Source organism: Hippocampus guttulatus, chromosome 15 (assembly GCF_054856545.1).
Source record: "Hippocampus guttulatus isolate MCC_2025c chromosome 15, RoL_Hgut_1.0, whole genome shotgun sequence".
Taxonomy (NCBI): Eukaryota; Metazoa; Chordata; class Actinopteri; order Syngnathiformes; family Syngnathidae; genus Hippocampus; species Hippocampus guttulatus.
The window spans coordinates 5,564,314-5,586,316 of record NC_141275.1 but is presented as its reverse complement, the minus strand read 5'-3'; the positions used below and the strand labels follow the sequence as shown (position 1 = coordinate 5,586,316).

The 22,003-nt window shown below is 41.2% G+C and overlaps 1 protein-coding gene across 1 annotated transcript in view; it reads left to right on the top strand.

The window, feature by feature from the left end:
* Positions 1 to 1,785: 1,785 nt before the first annotated feature.
* The window catches only part of med13a (mediator complex subunit 13a), an 83,067-nt gene continuing 62,849 nt past the window's right edge, over positions 1,786 to 22,003 (top strand). The window contains exons 1-3 of the mRNA XM_086130800.1: positions 1,786 to 2,172; positions 2,287 to 2,389; positions 19,348 to 19,582. Coding sequence (XP_085986926.1) covers positions 2,324 to 2,389; positions 19,348 to 19,582 — 301 coding nt within the window. The 5' untranslated portion in view covers positions 1,786 to 2,172; positions 2,287 to 2,323. The remainder of the gene's footprint in view (positions 2,173 to 2,286; positions 2,390 to 19,347; positions 19,583 to 22,003) is intronic.

Here is a 22,003-nt window from a genome sequence, read left to right as displayed (position 1 = left end):
ACACTTCGCCAGCTGTTTTCTGACCTGGCCAATTTATTTGGGCATGCTCTCACTTTAAAAGTAACAAAACATCACTAAATAAATAACGACTCCACATTAGCTAAATCTGCTTTAGTTTATGGGAACATGACAAAGATATTTATTGCAGACGTATAACAATTATGAAGCAGTAATATCATGATTGACATTTATGCACTGGTCAAAAACTACCATTGAGTATCTCGTCAATCATACTTAGCGGATACCAACCCGATGCATCGATGTGAGGGTGACATTCCCTCAGTACTATGTTGTAGGGAGTGCCTGTATGTGGAGGCTTTCCTTACTCCAGGGCCAGATTATGTTATCCTGATTCTGCTGTCAACAAAGTGAATACTGGACTGCTAGGGCAAAAATGTAGTTACAAGACAAGAACACACTTTGAACCATTTTGAAAATGTTGTTTATCAATGGCTGGTTTTATTGAAAGATCACGGATGATTTTATATTTCAACAGTGCCACAGTGCTCTGTGTGTTGTTGAAATAAATAATTAGAACAGATTGCTCTGGCTGTAATAATTGTTTGTATTCAGAGCCTATAAAACAAAATCCCAAACCAGTTTGCACATTAGTCATGCAAACTCAACTGGACAGAGATACCTGCAATTATTTTTCATTCCAATCATGGCTTTCCTCCCAGCGAATAGTATGACTCAACCAGCTCATATCTCCACCAGAAACAATGTGCTTGCATAATTGCTGCCCTTGGTGGCAAACAAATGAGAGACAAATTCAAATTTACTGTGTCAAATAATGAAGGGCTTGGCAAAAAGTGAGCGGCTGAAATGATTTCTGCTGTGCAACACAGTTTAAACATGGATGAGTTATCTTGAGGGAAATTACAAGATCCCACTTGTAAACAAAGCAACGGATCATTAAATAATTACCGTTATGTACCTCATCTTTCCTATTTGTGAATATACAGTAGAAGCGTTGAATACTAACAGTGGTAATAATTCTAAGGTAAGGTATTTTACCTTGACTTTGAATTTGCGTACCGTGTCCCTTTTATTCCATGCACGTTTCATTGAGTGTTTTTGTGCTCTTAACCGCCTATGCTCCTACTGTGCTTTGTCTCAGACATGAAAACAACGCTGCAGTTTCCCTCGCTTTCCCTTTAGATTTATAGCGTTGTCAAATCAGATCAAATTGATTGAGAATTAAATGAATGTAAGTGATTCAAATGAATGAAAACGATAACAAAGAACTAATCGATGCATCGCGAGTGCACAATATCAATTGCAGATGCAACATCAAATGCGCTAGGTGGTGCACTATGTAAAGTGAGCAACTTGATAGGATTTGATATTCAGTAACGAGATCTGTTGCTCGGTAGCGCCACTTGCGCCGGCCCAGTGGCAACACGCACCAGCACTGTGTTGTTACAGCCCTCATGACCGCGACAGTGTGAATTTCGCAAAACGCGGGATAAACGCTCATATTTTGACTTTCAACATAAAACTATTAACGAGGCAGGACACCTCTAGGCAGCCTGATATACCAATAAGCATATGTTGAAATGATGTAATATTATCGTAACGGTTATTTTTACATGGAAGTATTATTTTTATGCAAATAGGTTTTTAAACAATAAACGACTATGTGGTGAAGAATCTTTAAGTAGATTTATTTTTACCGGAAGTTAGTTTTACCGGAAGAACGTATCGTTCCAAAATGGTGAAATCCGGTGTGCTTGACAAATCTCTGACCACGAACGAGCCAATCGGCTGTGGAAGGCAGAAATGTCCCTGTGGCCGCCATTAAAGAAAGGAATCCATGAATTCAAATGGAACCAACAGGAACCGAGACAGAAATCATGATCGGAATCATTGTTCGAATCGAGGCTGATGCCATTTTTAGCGGCTTTTACGGGGATGTATTTCGCTTTTAGAATGAATTTCGGCATGGAAGAGTGCGACGGAATATTTTTTATTTTTTAACCTGAGACCGTTTTTAGGGCTAAGGGGGAGGGGGAGAGTTGCATCTGGGCTCTCCTTTTCTTTTTGTTTTATGAACATTTTTGTCTCCTGGAAATTGATTGAACTTGGGATGCTTTTGAGATGTCGCCCTGAAGATCAGCATAACCTATTTTGTCAGCTTTAAACCCCCGGCGGGTGAACTGCAATTGGAAGGTTGTTAAATAAACTATCCTCCAGCCAAATGTTGCAGAAATTATTACTCGCTGATTAAGCTTGAACATCTCAGAAAATACAAATCTGAACATTGCCCTTTTATTTCCCGGGAAGTGAAATGATGGCGAGTTGGACCTCGGAGTGAAGAAGGATGAGTTCTTGTTTTGTGCCAAACGGGGCCAGCTTGGAGGATTGCCATTCCAATCTATTCTGTCTGGTAAGAGATTTAAAACTAAAGGAAAGCAGCCATTTTTAACTAGCCGAGAAGCGGCTAAGCTAACGTTAGCCTCGGAGGCATCACTTTGGTAGCAGCTTAGCAAGGCTTACGGCCCGTCGACCTGACATCATTTTGGGACAACGAGATCCCCACTCCGCGAATGTTACAAGACAATGTTGCCATTGAACAAACACCTCGTCTCGTCTCGGGTGTCACACTACCATGCTCGTTACTACACCTCTACCGGATGTACTAAACTGTTGTGGTCACGCCACTCGCACGTTTTGTATTTTATTTACATTTCTCGTCAAAGTAAACATGGCAACAAATTAGCACGGAAATGAAGTGTGATGGAAAATAGAAAGTGCCACTTTGTGTGTAAAGTTTCAGTTTCTCTGAATGTCTTTTTTTTTTTTTACCCTCAACGTGGTTGTTGTTTTGAACTATTTCCATTCGCTTTGAGTAAGTTCCTACTGCCACAAGCGCACGAACTGCTTACTTTGGGAAAACAAAGACAAAAAAAATGCTTTTTAAAAAAAATTTTTTTTGCGGTAGTGACACGCCGTGTTTGGTTTGACTTAAAATCCTGACATTTGATTGTTTTCCGTGTGAGCATTTGTTGACCAATTCTAAAAAAAAAAAAAAAAGGTGATCTGTCATCATGTTCGCAAGTGGCTTAATCTCCTCCAGATTCTCGAGTATTCACACCAACTCGGACACAGAGGCCCCGGGCTGATTATTATATAATCTCTGGCATGCATTTCTAGACAGTACAAACATCCAGGTTGCTGCAGTTCCCAGCTTTTCTGTTGCATACTAAAAAGCTACTGGGAGTTATCTTTGGCATCCAATGTGTTTATCTGTCTCTCAATATCTTTTCCCCTCATCACTCGTTCTAAGTTGTGGCAATGTGTTTGTCAGTTGACATTAGTCCAAGTAGTTGAGGGGCTTGCTTTCCTGGCTGTATCGTGCACAGTCGACAGAAAATGGAAAGGTCTTGCTCCCTGGCTGGATATTACTAATGATCTGTATCTGTTTAGGTTTTGTTTTGCGGCTAATTGACTTGTCTCCAGCCTTAACTGATTCGCTTGTAAATTAGCCACCTTTTATGTGCGCTTCCAAATGTTCTTATTGGAAGCCGCTGTGTTTGAGTTCTTCCTCCAGAGCTATAAAAACAGCAGCCAAATGACCAGTGACCAGAAAATGCAAAAGTGTACAGTACCCATAATATTCCAAACATTGTAGTGTTATAATAGCACAGTCTTTTACCACCAATTGACTCAGCTCCAGCTGTCCACCTCCAGAAGGTAACATTTCATTGCAAGAAAATCCCCACTCTCAGTTCTACTCTGGTGCGCACGGGGTGTGCACTGAACACGTAATTACAATATTTATGACAGCACTTGAAGGCTGCACTGGATACAGTGGACAGGCGAGGTCCAGGCTGGTAGAAGCCTGTCTGGCTGGCATTTTCCTGTGCACTGAGACTAAGCATAACACCACTACTGTTATGACTCGCACACAGAACACACTCTGCTTTGTGGTTTCACGAAGAAAGAATGCATGCACATTGCGTCGCCCCCCTCCTCATTAGCGACTACTTTTAATTCAGCAGGATAACAGTACTGTATAGTACTTAGAATGACGTCGGCATCTCAGCTCACTTGACAGCTTTTCGAATCAGGTAGATATTGTATGAAAACAATGTAGTTGTTGAATCTGTTGTTGAACTTGTGAGTAAATAAGGAATGTATGTTGGTCACATCACTTGCCTATTACGTCGGAGCTACTTATCCGTTTCTTCTGGTCACGTCATAAAAACCTTATGGGCCGGGCAATGTTTGACGAACATCTCGAACTGTCAAAAAAAGTGTAAAAATAAGTTAACCACAGTGAAAACAATGCATCACTCAAGCCTAATGTTAATGTCAATTAAAAAATGTCACAAATTTGGAGTAGGGCTGAACAATTAATTGAAAGGTCATTGTGATTTTTATTTCTCTCAATCTTTAAAACATTATAATTGAAGATTTTTTTTTTGCGCAGACCAGCGTGGTGCCTTTACAAGTTCCCATCATTGTGAAAGTGCCCTGAATGCACCATGTGGCTTGTGCGGCAAGCTTGTGATGTGTTTGTGATTCTGTTCTTCCTAAGCGTAATTTAGGCAGTTTAATGATACACTGGTTGAAATTTACTGTCAAACTAAACGCGCAACAAAAAGAACTACACAGATTGAAAACATACTTTGTTTTGAAAACATCGATAGCGCTCATGCTAAAGTCAATGTAAAATCCCATTGATATGCTAATGATAAATTTGCTTTGGCGACTTTGGCAGTGATATTCCTTCATATAACTAATACAGTATTCATTCATAAATGCTGGGGAAACAGAAATACACAGGTAACATAAACACAAATTATTCACCATCTGTGAAAATTGTTTTCATTCAGAACGTTATCTCATTGTGTGTACTCATGGATGTACGGCACTACACTGCCCCTAGAGGCCAACACTTCTTATTAATATATATTTTAAAATACCATTATTGTAGTGTAGTCCTATTGTTCTTTCTTACTAATTTATATTCTCGCCATCCGTTAAAGTAATATTTAAATTGAGTTTTCAAAGATTGAAGGAATTTTGCTTTCCTCAAAATTCAAGTCTACTAATTCTAAGCACTTTTTTTTTGGGGTCATACCAACACACATTTCCACATGACATGGCCTGAAATACAATCCACTAAGTCACAGGTTAGCTCGGGAAGCCCCAAGATTCGTGAAAATAAAAATAGAATCAATATGATAAAGAGCATAGCTTGAACGTGTGGAAAAATGCAAGGCTTCAAAAAAGTGTGGCTACCGCGGAATGAGCAAGAAGCTTGAATTTCCCATGTATACAAGGTCATTATGTACTTGACAGAAGTGTTCAACATGCAGGGATGAATGGAAATGTGTCTACGATGATAGTTTTGAATAGTTGAGTTTTGGTCACTTTTATATAAATACAAAGTTTTGAAATTAATAATTGTTTTGTTCATGGTGATTTCAGTCTGAAATTAAAAAAATATATACTTTTTTTTTTCCACAATCACCCAGCCCTCGTTTTGTGAGTCATTAGATGTTTCCTGCATGGTGATATGTCTCCTGACATCTTGTTCATGCTCAAAAGCAAAACTCACAACGTGCAGGGATTTATACTTTGATGCTTGCCGGTTGAGATGCGCCGAATTCTCCCAGGGGGAGAGTATTTGACGAAATGTCCTTGATTGACCAATGGGTAAATGTCATGTTAAAAGAAGCCATTGTTTTTATATAGTAGGTTGAGACAATCTATGACCAAGTGTTCTGAACTCTGGTTTCCGTTGCCATTGTTGTATTGAGCAGAGTTGATGCTACCCTGGACCCCCCAACCCACCGCCCCCTCCTCCTTACACAAGTGGAGGCCTTAGCTGATGTAATGTTGTTGTTCTTTAGACAGCAGTCTAGTTGAATCAGAGATTGGCCTGGCATTTACCGTGCCCGCCTCACTTTTCCGAGGTTCAGAGTTTGAATCTCTGCTCCGGCTTTCCCGTGTTCGGAATTTCCATGTTGTTCTTCTGCTTGCATGGGTTCTCTGTGTATGGGTTTCCTCCAACACTGCAAACATGAATGTTAGGTTACTTACATACTAGAAATGCCAATAGTTTATGTCTGTACTCATACTTGAATATAGGGGGGTAAAAAAAAATCATATTTTTTTTGGACATTGATATTGTTAGGTAAACGCGGCAGACCGGATTTTGTCAGCCAACTGCAATTTACCCTCCACAAACGGATGCACTTTGCTGGTGATGACAAACTTGGTGGTGCAACGATTAATCGACAACTAATTGCTAATTATTTTTTAATTTATTTTAAACAATGAAACGTTAAACTCCGTTAATCCATTTTCTAATCCGCTTATCCTCACAAGGTTCGCGGGTGTGCTGGAGCCCATCCCAAGCTGTCTTCGGGCAATAGGCGGGGCACACCCTGAACTGGTTGCCAGCCCATCGCAGGAAACATTCAGATACATGTATTTCTTTTTTAATTTACACTTCTCCATATGCTCAGAATTTCAACTTTTTGAGAATAAACATCAGATTTCTGTAGTCGTCTATGAAAGTGGACTCATAACTTTGTGTTGGTGCGCGCATTACAATGAATTTGTGAACTTTAACTTGTTCGTGGGCTCATTATGCCCATAAGATTTTGTTAATGTTTCAGTTTATTGTGACCGGCTAAAAACACAGAAGCCAGCCTGTCAAAGACAAGGAACTCCTTGACTTTTTATTCTATGGGCCCATCCGGAGGTTTTACTTTGCAACAATATAATCTTATCGCAAGAGTTGCACTGAGGCAACTGGTCGTATTTGAGCAAGTTTAAGCCACACTTTTGTGTGGCGTGGGTGCGTGCGCGCACTTCTTTGGTGGTTCAAGCGGCTTCATCTATGGGTGGGCACTCTGCAGACGAGGCTCAAAACATGCTTTTGTGCTCCAAATTTCCTCTTGTGCGCTCGTAAATGTGGCACAGATCAAACAACATACTGCAGCCTGTGTCCACAGCACACAGAATGCTGGGGGCGGGGTTTTCTTCCCGATTTTTTTTTTGATGGAACGTTTTGTTGAATGCATTTTGTATTGATATTGATCATTTCTCTACCAAAATAATGTCTTTCCTTTGTTTTGGTCTAAAGAAGCACAAAAACATTAGGAAAATGTTGAAATTTAATGAACATATCTTTTACAAAGCATTTCATGAATCACCTAAGATTTCCTTAAACAAATGTGCAATTTACTTTTATCATTCACATATATGCATTGCAACACTGAGTGTAAAGAGGCACAAAACTTTAACAAGTAATTGGTATTGAGAAATATAGTAGTGCATTTTCAGATTAAACGAGATTTATAAAGAAAGGAATTTGAAAACCATTTGCACATGTACATATAAAATCTAAATGCAATCACTGCCTACACCTTACAAAGTAAGGAGAGTGCTATTAAATGTGTAAAGAATTAAGTATCCACATGTCCTTGATGGCGTCTGCTGTGTTGGGTCTGTCACAGTGACAGACTGAGACTACTGTTGTCTTCTTCTCTGATCGAAACAATGTTGTCTTCTACTCTGATCAAAACTGTGTGTCCCCTAGCGGATACTCCATGAATTGCACCTTAGTAAAAATATTCATTCCGTGTCTTTAATGCATTTTTTTCACTTTTAAATGACCCTGCGGGCCTGATCGAACCTCCTTGGGGGCCGGTTCCGGCCCGCGGATCGTATGTTTCACACCACCGATTTAGAGAGATTGCGTGGAGAGGAATGTTGGAAGTTTCCTTTTTCTGTATTCTCCCATCTTGTGAAACATGGGAAAATATTGGGTGCCGTATTGTTGGCAAAGGGGAGTTGTTGAAACACTTGCGAAGTGCGAATAATTGTAGCGCAAATGTTTGATGAAAAGTTATAATTAATGTGGGATTCTTTTATTGATTTACTTTTCAAATAAAATGCATTTGAATCTCATTTGCAAGACGTAATGACACGGCAAGATTTGTACAAGGTATCACCGAGGATGTAAACATCAAAACTCATCAATACTTGTAATTCGTCTGACAAAAATTGGTGTCACTCCCATTTTGCCTCTTCAAAACGAATCACTTGTTTACGGACATGTTGCGGGGCAGAGTAGGGGATGTTGTCAATTGTGGGTTGGTGAAGCCCTTTGAGACCTATTTTTATTTATTTTTTGCTTTCTCAATACTGTAAATTGGACATGTCGTAATTCTTAACCGCCAGTTCCATGAATGGATCTTTTAATTATGTTTGAAAAATACCAAAACTTGTTTCATGTTTGAACACGAGAGGAGACAAGTGAAACGTTGCATTGAGGGGTGAGGGAGGGGCATCCGTGACACCGTTTGGTCAACATCACCTGTTGCTCATGTCATCTTGAAAGGCAAGAAGGCAGCTGTTTGAACACACAGCCCCCCCCCCCCCCCCCCACCACCACCACCACCACCACCACTGAGATTTGCAGCAAAGTGGCCAGGGGGAAGGTGAACAGCTGGCAAATTCGGGTCGTAACCCTCAAGTTTGCATCACTCCTGCAAAACATTTTGCATGTATCCTGTGGATTTGGTTTGAAACTGCCACCGAATGCAGTAGCAAAATGGCTTTACCCTACAAACCAGAACCCGTACGCACAAGCCAAAGTTTTTTTTTGGACATTCATCGTGGGAGAAAGAGATTCCAAGGTTGCGCAGTGTTCCGACATACTCTTGTGCACACAACATCATTGTTAGCCAAAGTAATGTTTTTGCCGTCTTGCTGATTTGACCCAGTTTGAATGAGATTTTTTTTTTCTTGTCATTATCGATCTTGACTGATATGAAATACTTCAGCTAGGGGCAGTCACAAATTAATCTTTTAGAATCGGGTTTCCTATCAGTTGTTCTGTCAATCGCTTGAGTATTTGCCACCCTCCTAACTCCTCCTCACACCTGCTTTTTTTTTTGTAACGTGTTTCACAGTGATAAGCGCGCCTCTACAAATAACACTTAGGTTTGCCAAGGTTGATGTATATTAACACTGGTCCCACTTAAAAAGAAACCATATTTCCATATTAAGGCTGCTTCGCTCCCCCCAAAAAATGAACTTGTGTAGCTGACATTGATTGTGGAAATGCAGGATGTATTTGGCCTTATTCTTCAAAATCTGGCTCAGCAGGTTTCGTGTGTGTGCGTGTGTTATTTAAATGCTTCGACCTTGCAGCTTTAGAGCTCACTTGACGTTTGGCTCAACATTCATGCGCCCGGGACACAAAATGTGTGACCCCCGTGCGCTTCATCATCCAAGCAACAGAGAAGACAAGATTACTGTACTCTTAAACTGCCATATGCCAAATTTTGGAGATTGCAGGGATCAGTCTTTAGGTCTTGTGCGTATTTGTGTTCTTCCATGTGCAGTACTTTGTTCTATTAATGATATACTGTATACTGAATAGCATATTACAGTAAATATTCCCATCCCCGGAATTCTATGGAAAGGAATATCCTTCACCCGGAATAAAAACCTACGCATTAACATTTTGACTACGATATTACGCGTTACCGGAACCTGCGTAAGCGGAAATTCCACTACCCGTGACCCGGATGGAGGTGTAATGCCGCGGGAGCTTAAATACACGTAACGCCCACCCGATGCGACGGAAAATACACAACGCCGAAACAAGTTTTCACTTCGCGTTTTTCGATCATCAGATTCTAAACGACGACGTGTGAGTTTTTATTGCCGTGCGTTTTACTGTAATTGTGAATGATTTTAACTTTATTCACTTACGTCCTGGAGAACGCGGCACTATCTTAAAAGCAGCACCCACTCGACATGACCGAAGAAACGTGTTCGCTTTGCCGTTTTCATTCATCAGATTCGAAACGAAGACGTGTAAGCGCCTTTTTATTGGCGTGCGTTTTACTGTACTTGCGAAAGATTTTAACTTTATTCACTTACGTCGTGTAGATCATCGCATCGAAACGTAGAAGAACTGTTAACGACTGGAGCGGAGCGAGTGAAATGCATCCGTTTGAGCGAGGCTGGACACAAAGTTAAAAACATCCAGCAGACACTTGGAGTCGGAAAGACGCAAATCTACGAAGCTTTAAAAAACAAGGCATCGATTCAACTCCTGATGACAAGCCACCACCCAGCAAGGAAGCAATGCAAATGGCAACAAAAATCCTTCAGTATGCACAAGAATTACCAGACATCGGTGATCAACGGGACAGTTACTTGCAACTAGCAAGAAAACTATGTAAACATTGTCATAAACCAAAGAATGCATCCAACAAAACAATCCAAAATACACATTTTTTTTCCCCAAGACAGAAAAAATAAACATTAAAATACTGTACGTATTTTAATGTTGTGATTTTTTTGGGATACACCTGTATTGCAGTTTTTTGTTATATAAACAGTTTTTGGACGGTATATTTTTGTATTTTATTGATTGTGTCCTACACGTGCATTTTATCAACATACTTGCAGGTTCATAAAGGACCATGCTCATTTCCCAAATGAGGAATTTCTGTTATCAGGACAAATTGGACAGCGCAAACACGAGTCCGTACTAGAGAATATTTACTGTACTTTGATCTATTAATGATATACTGAATAGCATATTATTTGTTTTTAAATCCTGAAATGGCCTTGTCCCACCTTACCACTAGGAGCTCCTCCGCCCCTACGCACCCGCCCCGGTGCGTTAGGTCTGTGGACCAGACACTATTCGAGATACCAAGAACTAAGCGGAGGTTCAGAGGCGATAGAGCCTTTTCCATTGTTGGTCCCTCTCTTCAGAATGACCTCCCGCTGAACGTTAGGCAAAGCCCCTCGCTGTCCATCTTTAAAACCTCTCTTCAAACTCATTTTTATTCTTTGGCATTTGATTCAGAATGAGACTTGATTTTTAGTCTTATTGTTTTTGTGCTTTCTAGTGTCTTCGTAATTGTTTTGTCCCGGTAATTATTTTTGCTCCATGTACAGCACTTTGTGTAGAACGGTGGTTGTTCTCAGTTCTCAAAAATAAAGTTGAGTTCATTTTTTAAAAATGTTTTGATTCTCCTGAATAATGGTTTTACTTAAATTGTTATACAGTGGCTTTTCATAAAATGATGAGGACATCAGTACTATTAATCATTTTATTCCAGTTCTTTAATGTGAGCTGGGGGTCGTCTTTGAATGGATCCAGGTTCAACTTTTCAGTGCTCGAAAGAATGTAGTCAGTAGCTGTTTGCCTCACGTGCACTTGCACTCTGTTTACTTTATCAACAACAAGCAAAAACAAACAGGCACGTCTGTGTTTTCTTTTGGCCATCGCCGGATACGAGGCATTCTCACTGCCAATATAGTGTGGAACTGCTTGGAAGTCTCACGCTAAATATCTTTTTTTCAGTCTAATTTTCCATTGTGGAAATTTTGTGTTTCAGGGGACTTCTAATGTAATGTAATTTCACTTCAAGACAATGACAAAATGTTTGTTGTTGATGTTATGTGATGAGAATAGTGGCTGCAGCATTAGCAGTACATCTAGTAGCTCACAAAACTGAGACTACTCACATTTGATATCTTTTCACGGGACCACTCTGAAGCAATGAGACTTTGCTTCAAAGCCGTCACTGTCCCTCTTGTATAATGAAGTCAATTTACTTTTACCCTCAAAATAACACAAGAGCACCGAATGTTTAAACTGCCAGCAATAAAAGTGAGCCCACCCCTCACTGAAAATGTCAATATTAGACCCAAAGTGTCAATATTTTCCGTGGCCACCATTATTTTTCCAGCTCTACTCAAACCCTCCAGGGAATGGAGTTCACTTGAGCTTCATGGGCTGGAATCATTCGCTGGAATCTTTTACCAGTCTTTCAAGATGTTATCATGGAGCTGGTGGATTTTAGAGACCGTGGGCTCTATTTTTGGGTCAAGTGCAAGTGTAGTGTCAGGCATAGTGTAAATTTGCAGAGGTGGGTTGCAAGCTTACAAGCCAGTGTCGAGTGGCAGATCTAAAAAGGGGCGTTTTGCGCCATTAGCGCTGTGAACACGGACAACTTGATTCGCTGCCTCACGGTCCGACATCAACAGTGGCCACAACGTGACTGTGTCAGGCCACCTTAAATTCAATTATTCTCTTCAGACTGGGCCACCAGTACAAATTTAATAAATAAATATGATAAAGTCAACACATTCTTGCTTTTTTTAAAAAAAATATCCATTATTCAACATTTTTTGTTTTCTCCAAGACAAGTCAGCTTTTATTGTCAAATATGCTCAATGTGGAACATACAGCACAGATGAGATTACTTTCCTCCCTCAACCACAGTGCAAACATGTAATGCTAAAATTTATGTTAAAATTTCACAAGACATAAATATAGAAATATGTTAAATAAACAAATAGCAACAACAGACAACCCAGGGCACTTGAATTGATCAATCATCGTTGCTCCCTTCACCCCCGCTGTGCACATATCCTCGTGCCATTTGCTGACAAAAGTGTGCGGTGTGTATTTGTTCAGTGTTGTTTTTGTTCAGAGCCAGTGCCACTTCTGGCTGCGGCACCACAATTTGACCTTATGGTAGCAGGGCCACCATCCAAAAAGGCTCTCTGTCAGATCCCCTATAAAGTGGCTTCTCTCATCCCCCGTGAATGCCATGCACGAGAAGCGCACTGGTCTTGACATAGCGAAATAAGAAACTGTTTTGCTGTCGTCCAGTGGCAGGTCTCAGCATGCGAAGTGCGGTTAAAAGGAGCTGCGAGCGGACCTCCATGGGCGGGTGATTCAAAGTTTGCCAGAATAACGAGCTGATTAAAATGAATGGAAATAGAATGAATCCATTCCAGAACTAAGTCGCCTTTATGCATAGCCGGCACAAACGTACGACAGGGAGCGGACTGCGGAGGCCCCCCCGCTCCCGGGCATGGGTAAGCACGTGGCTTTGGGAACTTCCTGCAGAGCTGCCTGATGACTCGGCCGCACCACAGTTCCGGTGTTGTGACCGCCACAGCGCATGCCCATCCCTGACATGTTCCAGGGTTTTCTCATGGCACAATCACTTGACGCTTGAGAGCCTGCTTGTACATGTCAACAGATTCGTTGGTGAATATCGCCATATTTATTTACCGTGCTTCCTCAAACCTCGATGACAAAGCACCTTGAGGCTGGCAATTTTGCTCGTTCACATTGTGCATAAACAATATGGAGGAGAAAAGGTTCAATAAGGTGACTGTTGTTTACATCTCATTTGGGGAAACACATTGTAAATGAGACTGCCTTGTTGACTTCTTCTTTATTTTTTTTTTTGGAGGCTTACAAAGCTATACAAAGACATTCTCAAAGTTTATCCATGCAGACAACTCAAGCAGATGCATCTGGATTTATTTAGAGTTATCCAAAGTGCCTGTCTGGCTGCTATCCACATACCGTCCTCTAAGTATTCTAAATATGTAATTTTGCCAATTTAGATATTTTGAGCGGTGCCGTATGTTTCATGATATCTCCAGGATCTGCGCCACCTATTTCTTAGCGTTATATAGAACAGGCTCGAGGCCTGACATCACCCTGTATAGAATAAGCAGCACAAAAGATACAGTCGATCGGGGGTGTCAAACTCGTTTTTGTCGTGGACCACATTTTAATTACCGTTTCCCTTGGAGGGCCGTTATGACTGAAACCAAATAAAAAAAAAAGTCAATAATAACGGTTGAGTCAACTATTGTTTTAAGTTACTGGGGTTTGGTTACAATAAAATGCTTACAGTATGTCTCTTATTTATTACATAGGAGAACTTTAAATTTTGATCGAGATTTTAGCAAGCATCGTGGAAGTGGACATATCTGAATCGCTTTCGCGGGCCACATATAAATGATGTGGCGGGCCAGATCTGGCCCCGGGCCTTGAGTTTGACACCTGTGCAGTAGATGTATGGTGTAGTTCAGAAATAGTACTTGCATCGTAAATGGAGCATTTGTAGTGGCCCGAATTTTGTTAAGCACAGTAGCATCAGTCGTTAAAGAAAACATGTAAACACAGCAAGAAGTATAACCCAAGTGGAGCAGTGGAACTTAAGTGGTGGGAAAACAATCTTTTCTCTGACGCCGGTCGACCACCAATTGATCTGGACTTTTATTATTTGTTCCCATAAGAAGCATATGAAATTTAATTAATTGAGTTCATGGTCGAACTCCAACCAACATAAAACCTTTATTATCGGTACAGATAGTTCGTGGTTTATGAAACATTGAGTTCTTAACAGCCATGCGAGTGTAAACATAAATTACTTTTGTTTGTAGTTAACTTCTATGAAGACTGACAAGGATTTTTTTTCCCCCTGCGTTTCTTTCTCTCTCTTTAACATTAACTAACAAGGGTGTCAAAGCTAGCCGCTCTAAATTCAGTAAATGACTATATCTCATGATAGTTAACGAACAGCGAGCCAGATGGAGGTTGTCTAGTTTGCAGTTGAGCTCGCTCCCTTTAACTTGTGGGGGCCCAAAGTGATCATTTGCCGTTTACTGCCAGTTGACAAACATGTTTTGATGTGTATTAACACCATCCGCCGTAACGCACATCAAAAGATGTTTGCTCCTGCAATGTGTTAATGATTTGATGCCGGCTGAAATGATCGCAAATGGCTCATGCGCTCTGCTGATCACTTGCGTGATGGGATGGTTCAACTTCCCAAATTGTTAAACTTCGTATGTTTTTTTTTTCTGCATTAAAAAAAAAAGCAAATTGTTCAACCTTTGGTGACGTCAAATCTTGTACAGTACCACTCTGCTCGACATTTATCAGTTATGTGATTATATTTTTGGAGTCCTTATACTGCACAAACAAGTATTTTGACTAGCATGGCGGTGGTGACGCGTAAGCATTAACCAAGCATCCAATCAGAATTCTCTGACGTCATCCCTTCACAGATAACAAGCCTGTAGGGGTTATGATATGCTGTGATTGACTAACCCTCTATTAAGCCTTTGAGGGTGAGGGACAGCTGTTACCACAGTGGACAGTTTATCATGTTATCGGGTTACAGATTATCATTATGGCTGCATGAAAGGGTTAATATCCTTTTAAGCATCTCAGCATTCACACTTTCTTTCTTTGGGATTACAATTATGCTATCAGAAATCAAATCTACTGCAATGGTGGTGACGCCGTAGCACATACCGACTGATAAGAATAGTATCAAGGCTCCAGGTTAACACCCCCCCTGCCACACACACACACACACACTATTTTTATTTTTTTTTTAACTTGGAGCACAGTTGCCCCTAATTGAAAAATGTTGAATCGAGTTGCAAAGTAAATATTCACATTTCCTCTTATTTGTTGACAGTATTTCTAATCATACACAGCGACTCAACCCTGAAGAGAATTTCATGCCTTGTTTTGACAGGACTGTTTCCTCACACAACGATTTGGACTCATTATTAGGATTTGGATTACACATCGCAATGGCATGTCACAATCTCCCTGCAACACTCCAAAAAACATTTTTGATGGGCCACTTAAAGATAGAGAGCTCATGCTGTTCCAATGTTTGAAGTTCTCGATACTCCCTTACCTTATTGTGAAGTCACATCACCGTAAGTAGTTGTGTAAAAAGACAACACCCTGTCACTTAACGCATAAAACATGCGGTGTACTTCCAAGTACAAATGGAATGCAGCTTTGAACAGAACACCGGTGCTGAAATGTGTCATTCATATTGAGATTTATCACACACAGCTGCACCCATCATTGAAGTAGATCAGTGTCAGTTTGCGGCTGTACAAATTCTTTTGCAATGTATCGACGCATCAGTGGACCACTTTGGCAAAGTTTAGAGCGATGGACTCAATCCCGGGCTCCTTGTCTTAAAGTAAATGTGACGTTATTCAACACATGTTGTCTGTTTCTTAGTTGAAGTTTTTCGCTCCGGTGTCATGCACGGAGCAACATTTGCTGCCTGTGTCTATTTGACATGATGTAATATAATGGCTTTGATTTGAACAGCCTCTTAATATACTTTGCAGCAACAAACTGCTCGTTGCTCATTGTCAGATGTTGCAAACCCAAATTGGTTCCAAATGGCTGACAAAGCGATGCCTCTTAAGTAAACTACGGGACCTCCTTTCTGTTTACCGCCACGTCACTGTTCAGAGTGGCAAACCAGTTAGTCAGCAACAAAAATAAAAAAATATGAATACTCATTTTTAAAATGGCAACTTTAAAGGTCGCACAAGCTCGAGAGGATTTAAACTGTATTCTCATTGTTTCGAATTTTAGGGGTTAGGTGTAAACATTTGGGCGACCCGGTGGGCAATTGCTTAGCGCGTTGACCTCTCAGTGCAGAGGTCGTGGGTTTGATCCCGGCTCCGGCTTTCCTCTGTGGAGTTTGCATGTTCTTCCCATGCCTGTGTGGGTTTTCTCCGGGTAGTCCGGTTTCCTCCCACATTCCAAAAACATGCATGGCAGGCTGATTGAACACTCTAAATTGTCCCTAGGTGTGAGTGTGAGCGCGGATGGTTGTTCTTCTCAATGTGCCCTGCGATTGGCTGGCAACCGGTTCAGGGTGTCCCCTGCCTCCTGCCCGAGGACAGTTGGGATTGGCTCTAGCACCCCCCGCGATCCTTGTGAGGATAAAGCGGATTGGAAAATGGATGGATGGATCCAAACATTTGCGGTCAGTCTGGAGGGAGCCCTGAGTTCTACTTTATCCTCACATGTAATTGTATGCTAATGGTGTTGCCCAATCGGAGGCCTCAGCAATATCTACACCCACCCACCAGCAGTGCCATCATCACAACTAACACCGCAAATCTCCCATCTTACGCCAATCCAGGAAAGACCACTGCTTTGGCACAAACACAGCTAATAGCTTGTTCAGGCCCGCTGCTTTTGCAGTTAATATCTCACCAGAATTAAAATGGATTAATTGCTGGAATATACAGAGGGACATCCTGCTAACTCAGCCTGAACGGCATGGAAATGAGATGGCCGTATTGGCACAGATCAGTTAATATGGGAGTCGATAGCTGAAGGAGATGACATGTCCTATGTGTCTGTTTTACTTTTGCCAGTGTTCAGCCAGACAAGGGCTTTTGAGCTGCAGTGGAGCCTTATGGTCCATCTTTAATACCTCATGACCCTGCTGCTGATTTACTTCCCATGAGATGGTTTCATGTATGTTTAGTTCACTCTGTTCAAGCCAGGATACATTTGTTCAATGACAAGCGCTCCACAGCGCTGGCCAATAATGAGGATTAAAGTTGTGCGAGCATGTTTACGCTACTCACATGTTTCATACATCTTGTTCCCGGTATTCTAGATTGTCCATATCCTCTTTCCCCATGTTTAGTTGCCTTTGTACTCGGACTATTCCATTCATTGTGTAGTGATTGACGACTTAGTAATGTAATATTTAGTGATTTGTGTATTTGAGCAAGCATGGGCTATTGTATTCATAAACATCCGTTTGCCACAGAGATTGTGTGTGTGTGTGTGTGTGTGTGTGTGTGTGTGTACAGAGTAAGTGGAGGCTTTATTTGGCTCATTTTCAAGTTTTGCATTTGGAGTAGTACTTGATATCCCCCCGCGCATAACTGCACTTTCATTCAAAACACCGTTTTTACATTTCGAGCAAAAAGACAGTATCAAAAAGGAGAGTGACATTGGTTACATAATTGTGCATAAATGCGACAATGCCTTTTCAGTTTTATCAGAGAGTTTTTTTTGCACTATTCAATGAATTATGTATAAAATAGGAAAATAAACCGCAATAGGGGATGCCCCGGTAGAACTTTTTCACCTCCAATGCGCAGCCTTGTGTATTGGCCGACACTGATCTGACACGATATCAGCATGCAACTACATGCTTTTATTCATTATTTTGTAGTATGTATTGTTCGAAGAAATTTCAATCAAATTATTTTACTCAAATAGAAAACAATAGTCAGCAATTGTAGCTGTGAGAAAAACTGGGCATTTATTCAGAAGTTTTACGTATTCAATTGAATTTCAACATCAGGATATTCCACAATTGAATAGACGACATACAATATATAAGACCTGGAAAATAACCTCAATATGTCCAATAAATACAGTTTAAACCTTTAAGGTAAAAAAATAACAATTCAAGCTCACTCCAATTATTATTATAATATTTTTTTCGTGTATGGTGGGAATAACATTTGCTTTTTCCACATAGGCGGCAATAAACTTTTGAACGTCTTTGTGCATCTTCGGTATAGTGCATATTTTTATTGACAACTTAGTGGGGGGATAGGAATGCAGTGATGCTTGATGTGCCCATTTAAGTTTTTAAACCTGTGGGATTTTGCCACACTTTGAAAATGTTTCGGAGCGCGTTGGTTGTTTGAGGGGGCAAGAGTTTTGTGAGTTTTGCCTCCCGAGTCGTGGAGGTGAAAATTCTCGTGCTGTTTTTTTTCTGTGATGCTGCTTCAGTGAGTGAAGTTGGTCGTATAAAACTTGACTTGCCACCACGGGAAACAAGTTATGTACTCAGTCAGCTGCTAAAGAAAAAAATACTACCGCACGGCTGACATCTTTCGTACTCTTCGCTGCTTTATTAGCACCCTCGATGTTAGAAAACGTTTGGATCACAAACTGGAGGCCCTGCATGCTAAATCCGGGCGATAGAAGTGCTCGAGCGGGCACCGAATTAACTGCTTGTGTCGGACATTTTACATGCAGTCTGATATAATCGAATGTGTGTTTTTATTATTTTGCTGATACCTGTATTGGCCTGAAATATATCAGATTGCCGATCACAAAATGCGATCACCTGCGGCTCGTGCTTTGCAGCCTGCAGCCAACTAGAGACCAGCCTCTGTTTAGTGTTGCGTCTCCTCCCCCTTTCTTTAACACTGCACATTATGAACCAAAACAGTAAATGAATCATAATCCACACTGTTTGTTCATTTTTCTGCAATATCAATTTAAAATAATGATCTGTTTTTGTATGATAAATTGCTGAAGAAATTTGGATAAAATGTTTTTTTTTGTCTGATTCACCAATTGATTGAAAAAAAAATATTTCATTTATTTTTATATATTATTTTATTATTATTATACAAATATTGACATAACCTATTGTGAGCAGCTCTAAATTTGAAAAATGTGCAGCTAATGTGATGGGTGTTGGATTTCAGTCATGTAAGGGTCATTATGGGAATCGGCAGCATAAAACCCTGATCGGAACACCCCTCCGTGTTCACTATCAACCAAATGAATTCTTAGTCGTAGTTTACAGCCGTAATTAGTTGCATGTCAGCCCTCATACATGTGTTGCCTTGATTGTTGCATTTCAACCTGAGCCAACTGATAACTTACAACACCAACAGATATGCACACTAACCATCTCTTTTCCCCTCCCCTTGCAGGCTGACTTGACAGGAATCAAATGGAAGAGGTTTGTTTGGCAGGGTCCCACCTCTGCACCCATCCTGTTCCCGGTGACGGAGGAGGACCCCATCCTGTGCAGCTTCAGCCGTTGTCTGAAGGCAGACGTGCTGAGTGTATGGCGACGCAGCCAGCGGCAAGGTCGGCGGGAAATTTGGCTGTTCTGGTGGGGGGACGACCCCAACTTTGCTGATCTCATCCACCCCGAGCTTGCTGGTGAGGACTGCTTGATGTACATTCCCAGTATGGCGTTTCTTTACTGCACAGTAGTACGTGTTGTTCCTTATGACATCCGGACGGGCGAGATGGGACTTTCTAGGGTTTGAGTGCGCGCGAGAGAGAGTGTATAATGTACTTTGCAGCTCATATCACATCAAAGTCTGTTTACAGGTCTTGGGAAGTGCAACTGCATATGTGATAAAAGTATTTTATGGCTGCACTGGAAGCCGCAGGAATTCCAAAACACTTTAAAAATGAAAATCTGGGGTTGTGAACGTTGACTTGAAAGTGAGTTTAGCGCTACTTTAGTTGCAACTGCGTGTACCCGAGACAGTTTTATATGTATGGTAGCACTCATGTTTTGACAAGGAAGGCTTCAGTGCCAAAAAAATGCAAGCCTCTGCATCCATCAACTCTTGTGTGTTTTGATTGTGATAAAAGTGCAACCCTTTTTACTAAATCACAGTAGCTTTGGTTGCATTTGCAAATTAGGTGATTAAAGAAGACGGACACTAAATGTGATTCACTACCCTGGCAAGGAATACAATCTATGAAGATGAAATCAACACCTCCCTTATGACGTCACCATTCGTTGGGAGTCACTCAAGCCAGAAGAATGATAGCTGTAAAAAGATAACGGAAAGTGTAAAGCTTTTGCAGCTTCTGTATCATAAAAACGTGAAGATAAATCACACTGCCATGATAGGTTATTGGTTGTACAATGAAAAACGATACAGGTTTCAGTGCCTGTCAGGTGGGCACAGGGGATAGCCTATAAGTCGGCACCACGGGGAAATGTAAAAAAAAAAAAAATCTGTGACTGATGAGGCAGCCAGCAACACTGGTAGTGGCAGCACCTGTAGGGCACCGCTGTCTCCGTGGAGACGGACGGTGACTATCATGTGGTCTCATTTTCACATTAGTGTTTGAGAGGTGGGGGGGGGGGGGCTCGTATCATTGTGAGTACTGTACTGCCATGCAGCACACTAAACAGAGCATGTGTAACTATTCTACAGAGAATGAGCAAGAAATGATGCTGATGTAAAACTGCGCTCAGCTCCATCTTAACTCGAGCGCAGCAGCGCACAGGTGCAACCATGTGGAAACAAGGAAACTGCGTCCACCCCTCTTTAATTCTCCCCCTTGTCACTCACGGTAACATTAGCGCTGAGAGCGGGAAGAGGCCATTTGTATTCATTCTCTCAGCCATGTAGATTGAACTTTGGAGGCTGACCTAAGCCAAGGCTTTGTATCACTGCCCTTCATTATTGGACATTGCGGCTGAAATGGAGTCGGAATGAAACGTGAAGGCTTCGATGGGCAATCCATTCAGGTCCAGGCATTCCCAGTTATAACCTGAAGCGTATGGCTCAGGTCTAATAGTGAGTGCTTACATTTGAAGGCAGAGTGGGTGGTATAAAGGAGCTATATTAGGGATAATCTTTAAACCCCAACGAGGGTTTAACACATGCTTTGGGCAGGTTCACACCAGAAATTTGATGATTGAATATCGCCAAGAGCAGCTGTACCTCTTGGGAATTAGAAATGATGAGTCATCCTTTTTAAGGACTTGTGGCTTTTGATGTGCTTTTTTTTAAAACTAGACCAATAATCATTTTGAAAACCTATATTAATTCGTTTGATGGCACCTGATGCAAACAGACACAATTTCTGTTCCTCCAGCTGAACCCAATGATTTGAGGGCTCTCAGGCATGCGTGCATGCGTGTGTGCGTGCTTCGGCTATTTGCTGATTTTTTAAATTATTTTTTTCTTAACCCATCATCTGTTATTGGAGAGTTTCTGTAATGTGGCAAACGTGTGGTTTTGTTTGTTTTTTTAGGTGTGGCAAAATACTGTCGACAGCAGGAATGTGCAACTTCAATTATGGAGGTGGCCACAATTTTTCACTTGCAGCATGTCTCCCCTCCAAAAAGTAACATTGGGAAAAAAAAACCACTCACATTTTTTGGGGGGGAATAGTGTGGGTCGCCAGTTGCCCATCCCTGTACAGTATACGTCATATTTACTGTATCGTATGATCTCTTTAATTGAAACACCACGTTTGCCCTCAGCCATAACCACGTCTAAAAGAACAACTAAATGCTCCCTCCACCAAACTTCCACAGTGGAAGTTCTGCCTACACACGCACACACACACACACAAGCCCAATCTTCCAGTGATCTGATCGCCTATATCGAATCTTATGTTGGGCGAAGCCTACCTACAGTCATCAGAATAGAAGTTTAGCATTTGACTACGAAAAGACTTTGACAGGAAGTGAAACAAAGCTGCAGACTCGACGATTACAGCAGTCGGTATGCAAGTGTTGAGTTCCGAGCGTCCCACTGCACTTCATACGACAATGCAGAGCGACAAAAGCCACAGGTTCTTCGTTGAAATCATTTGGAAAAGGTA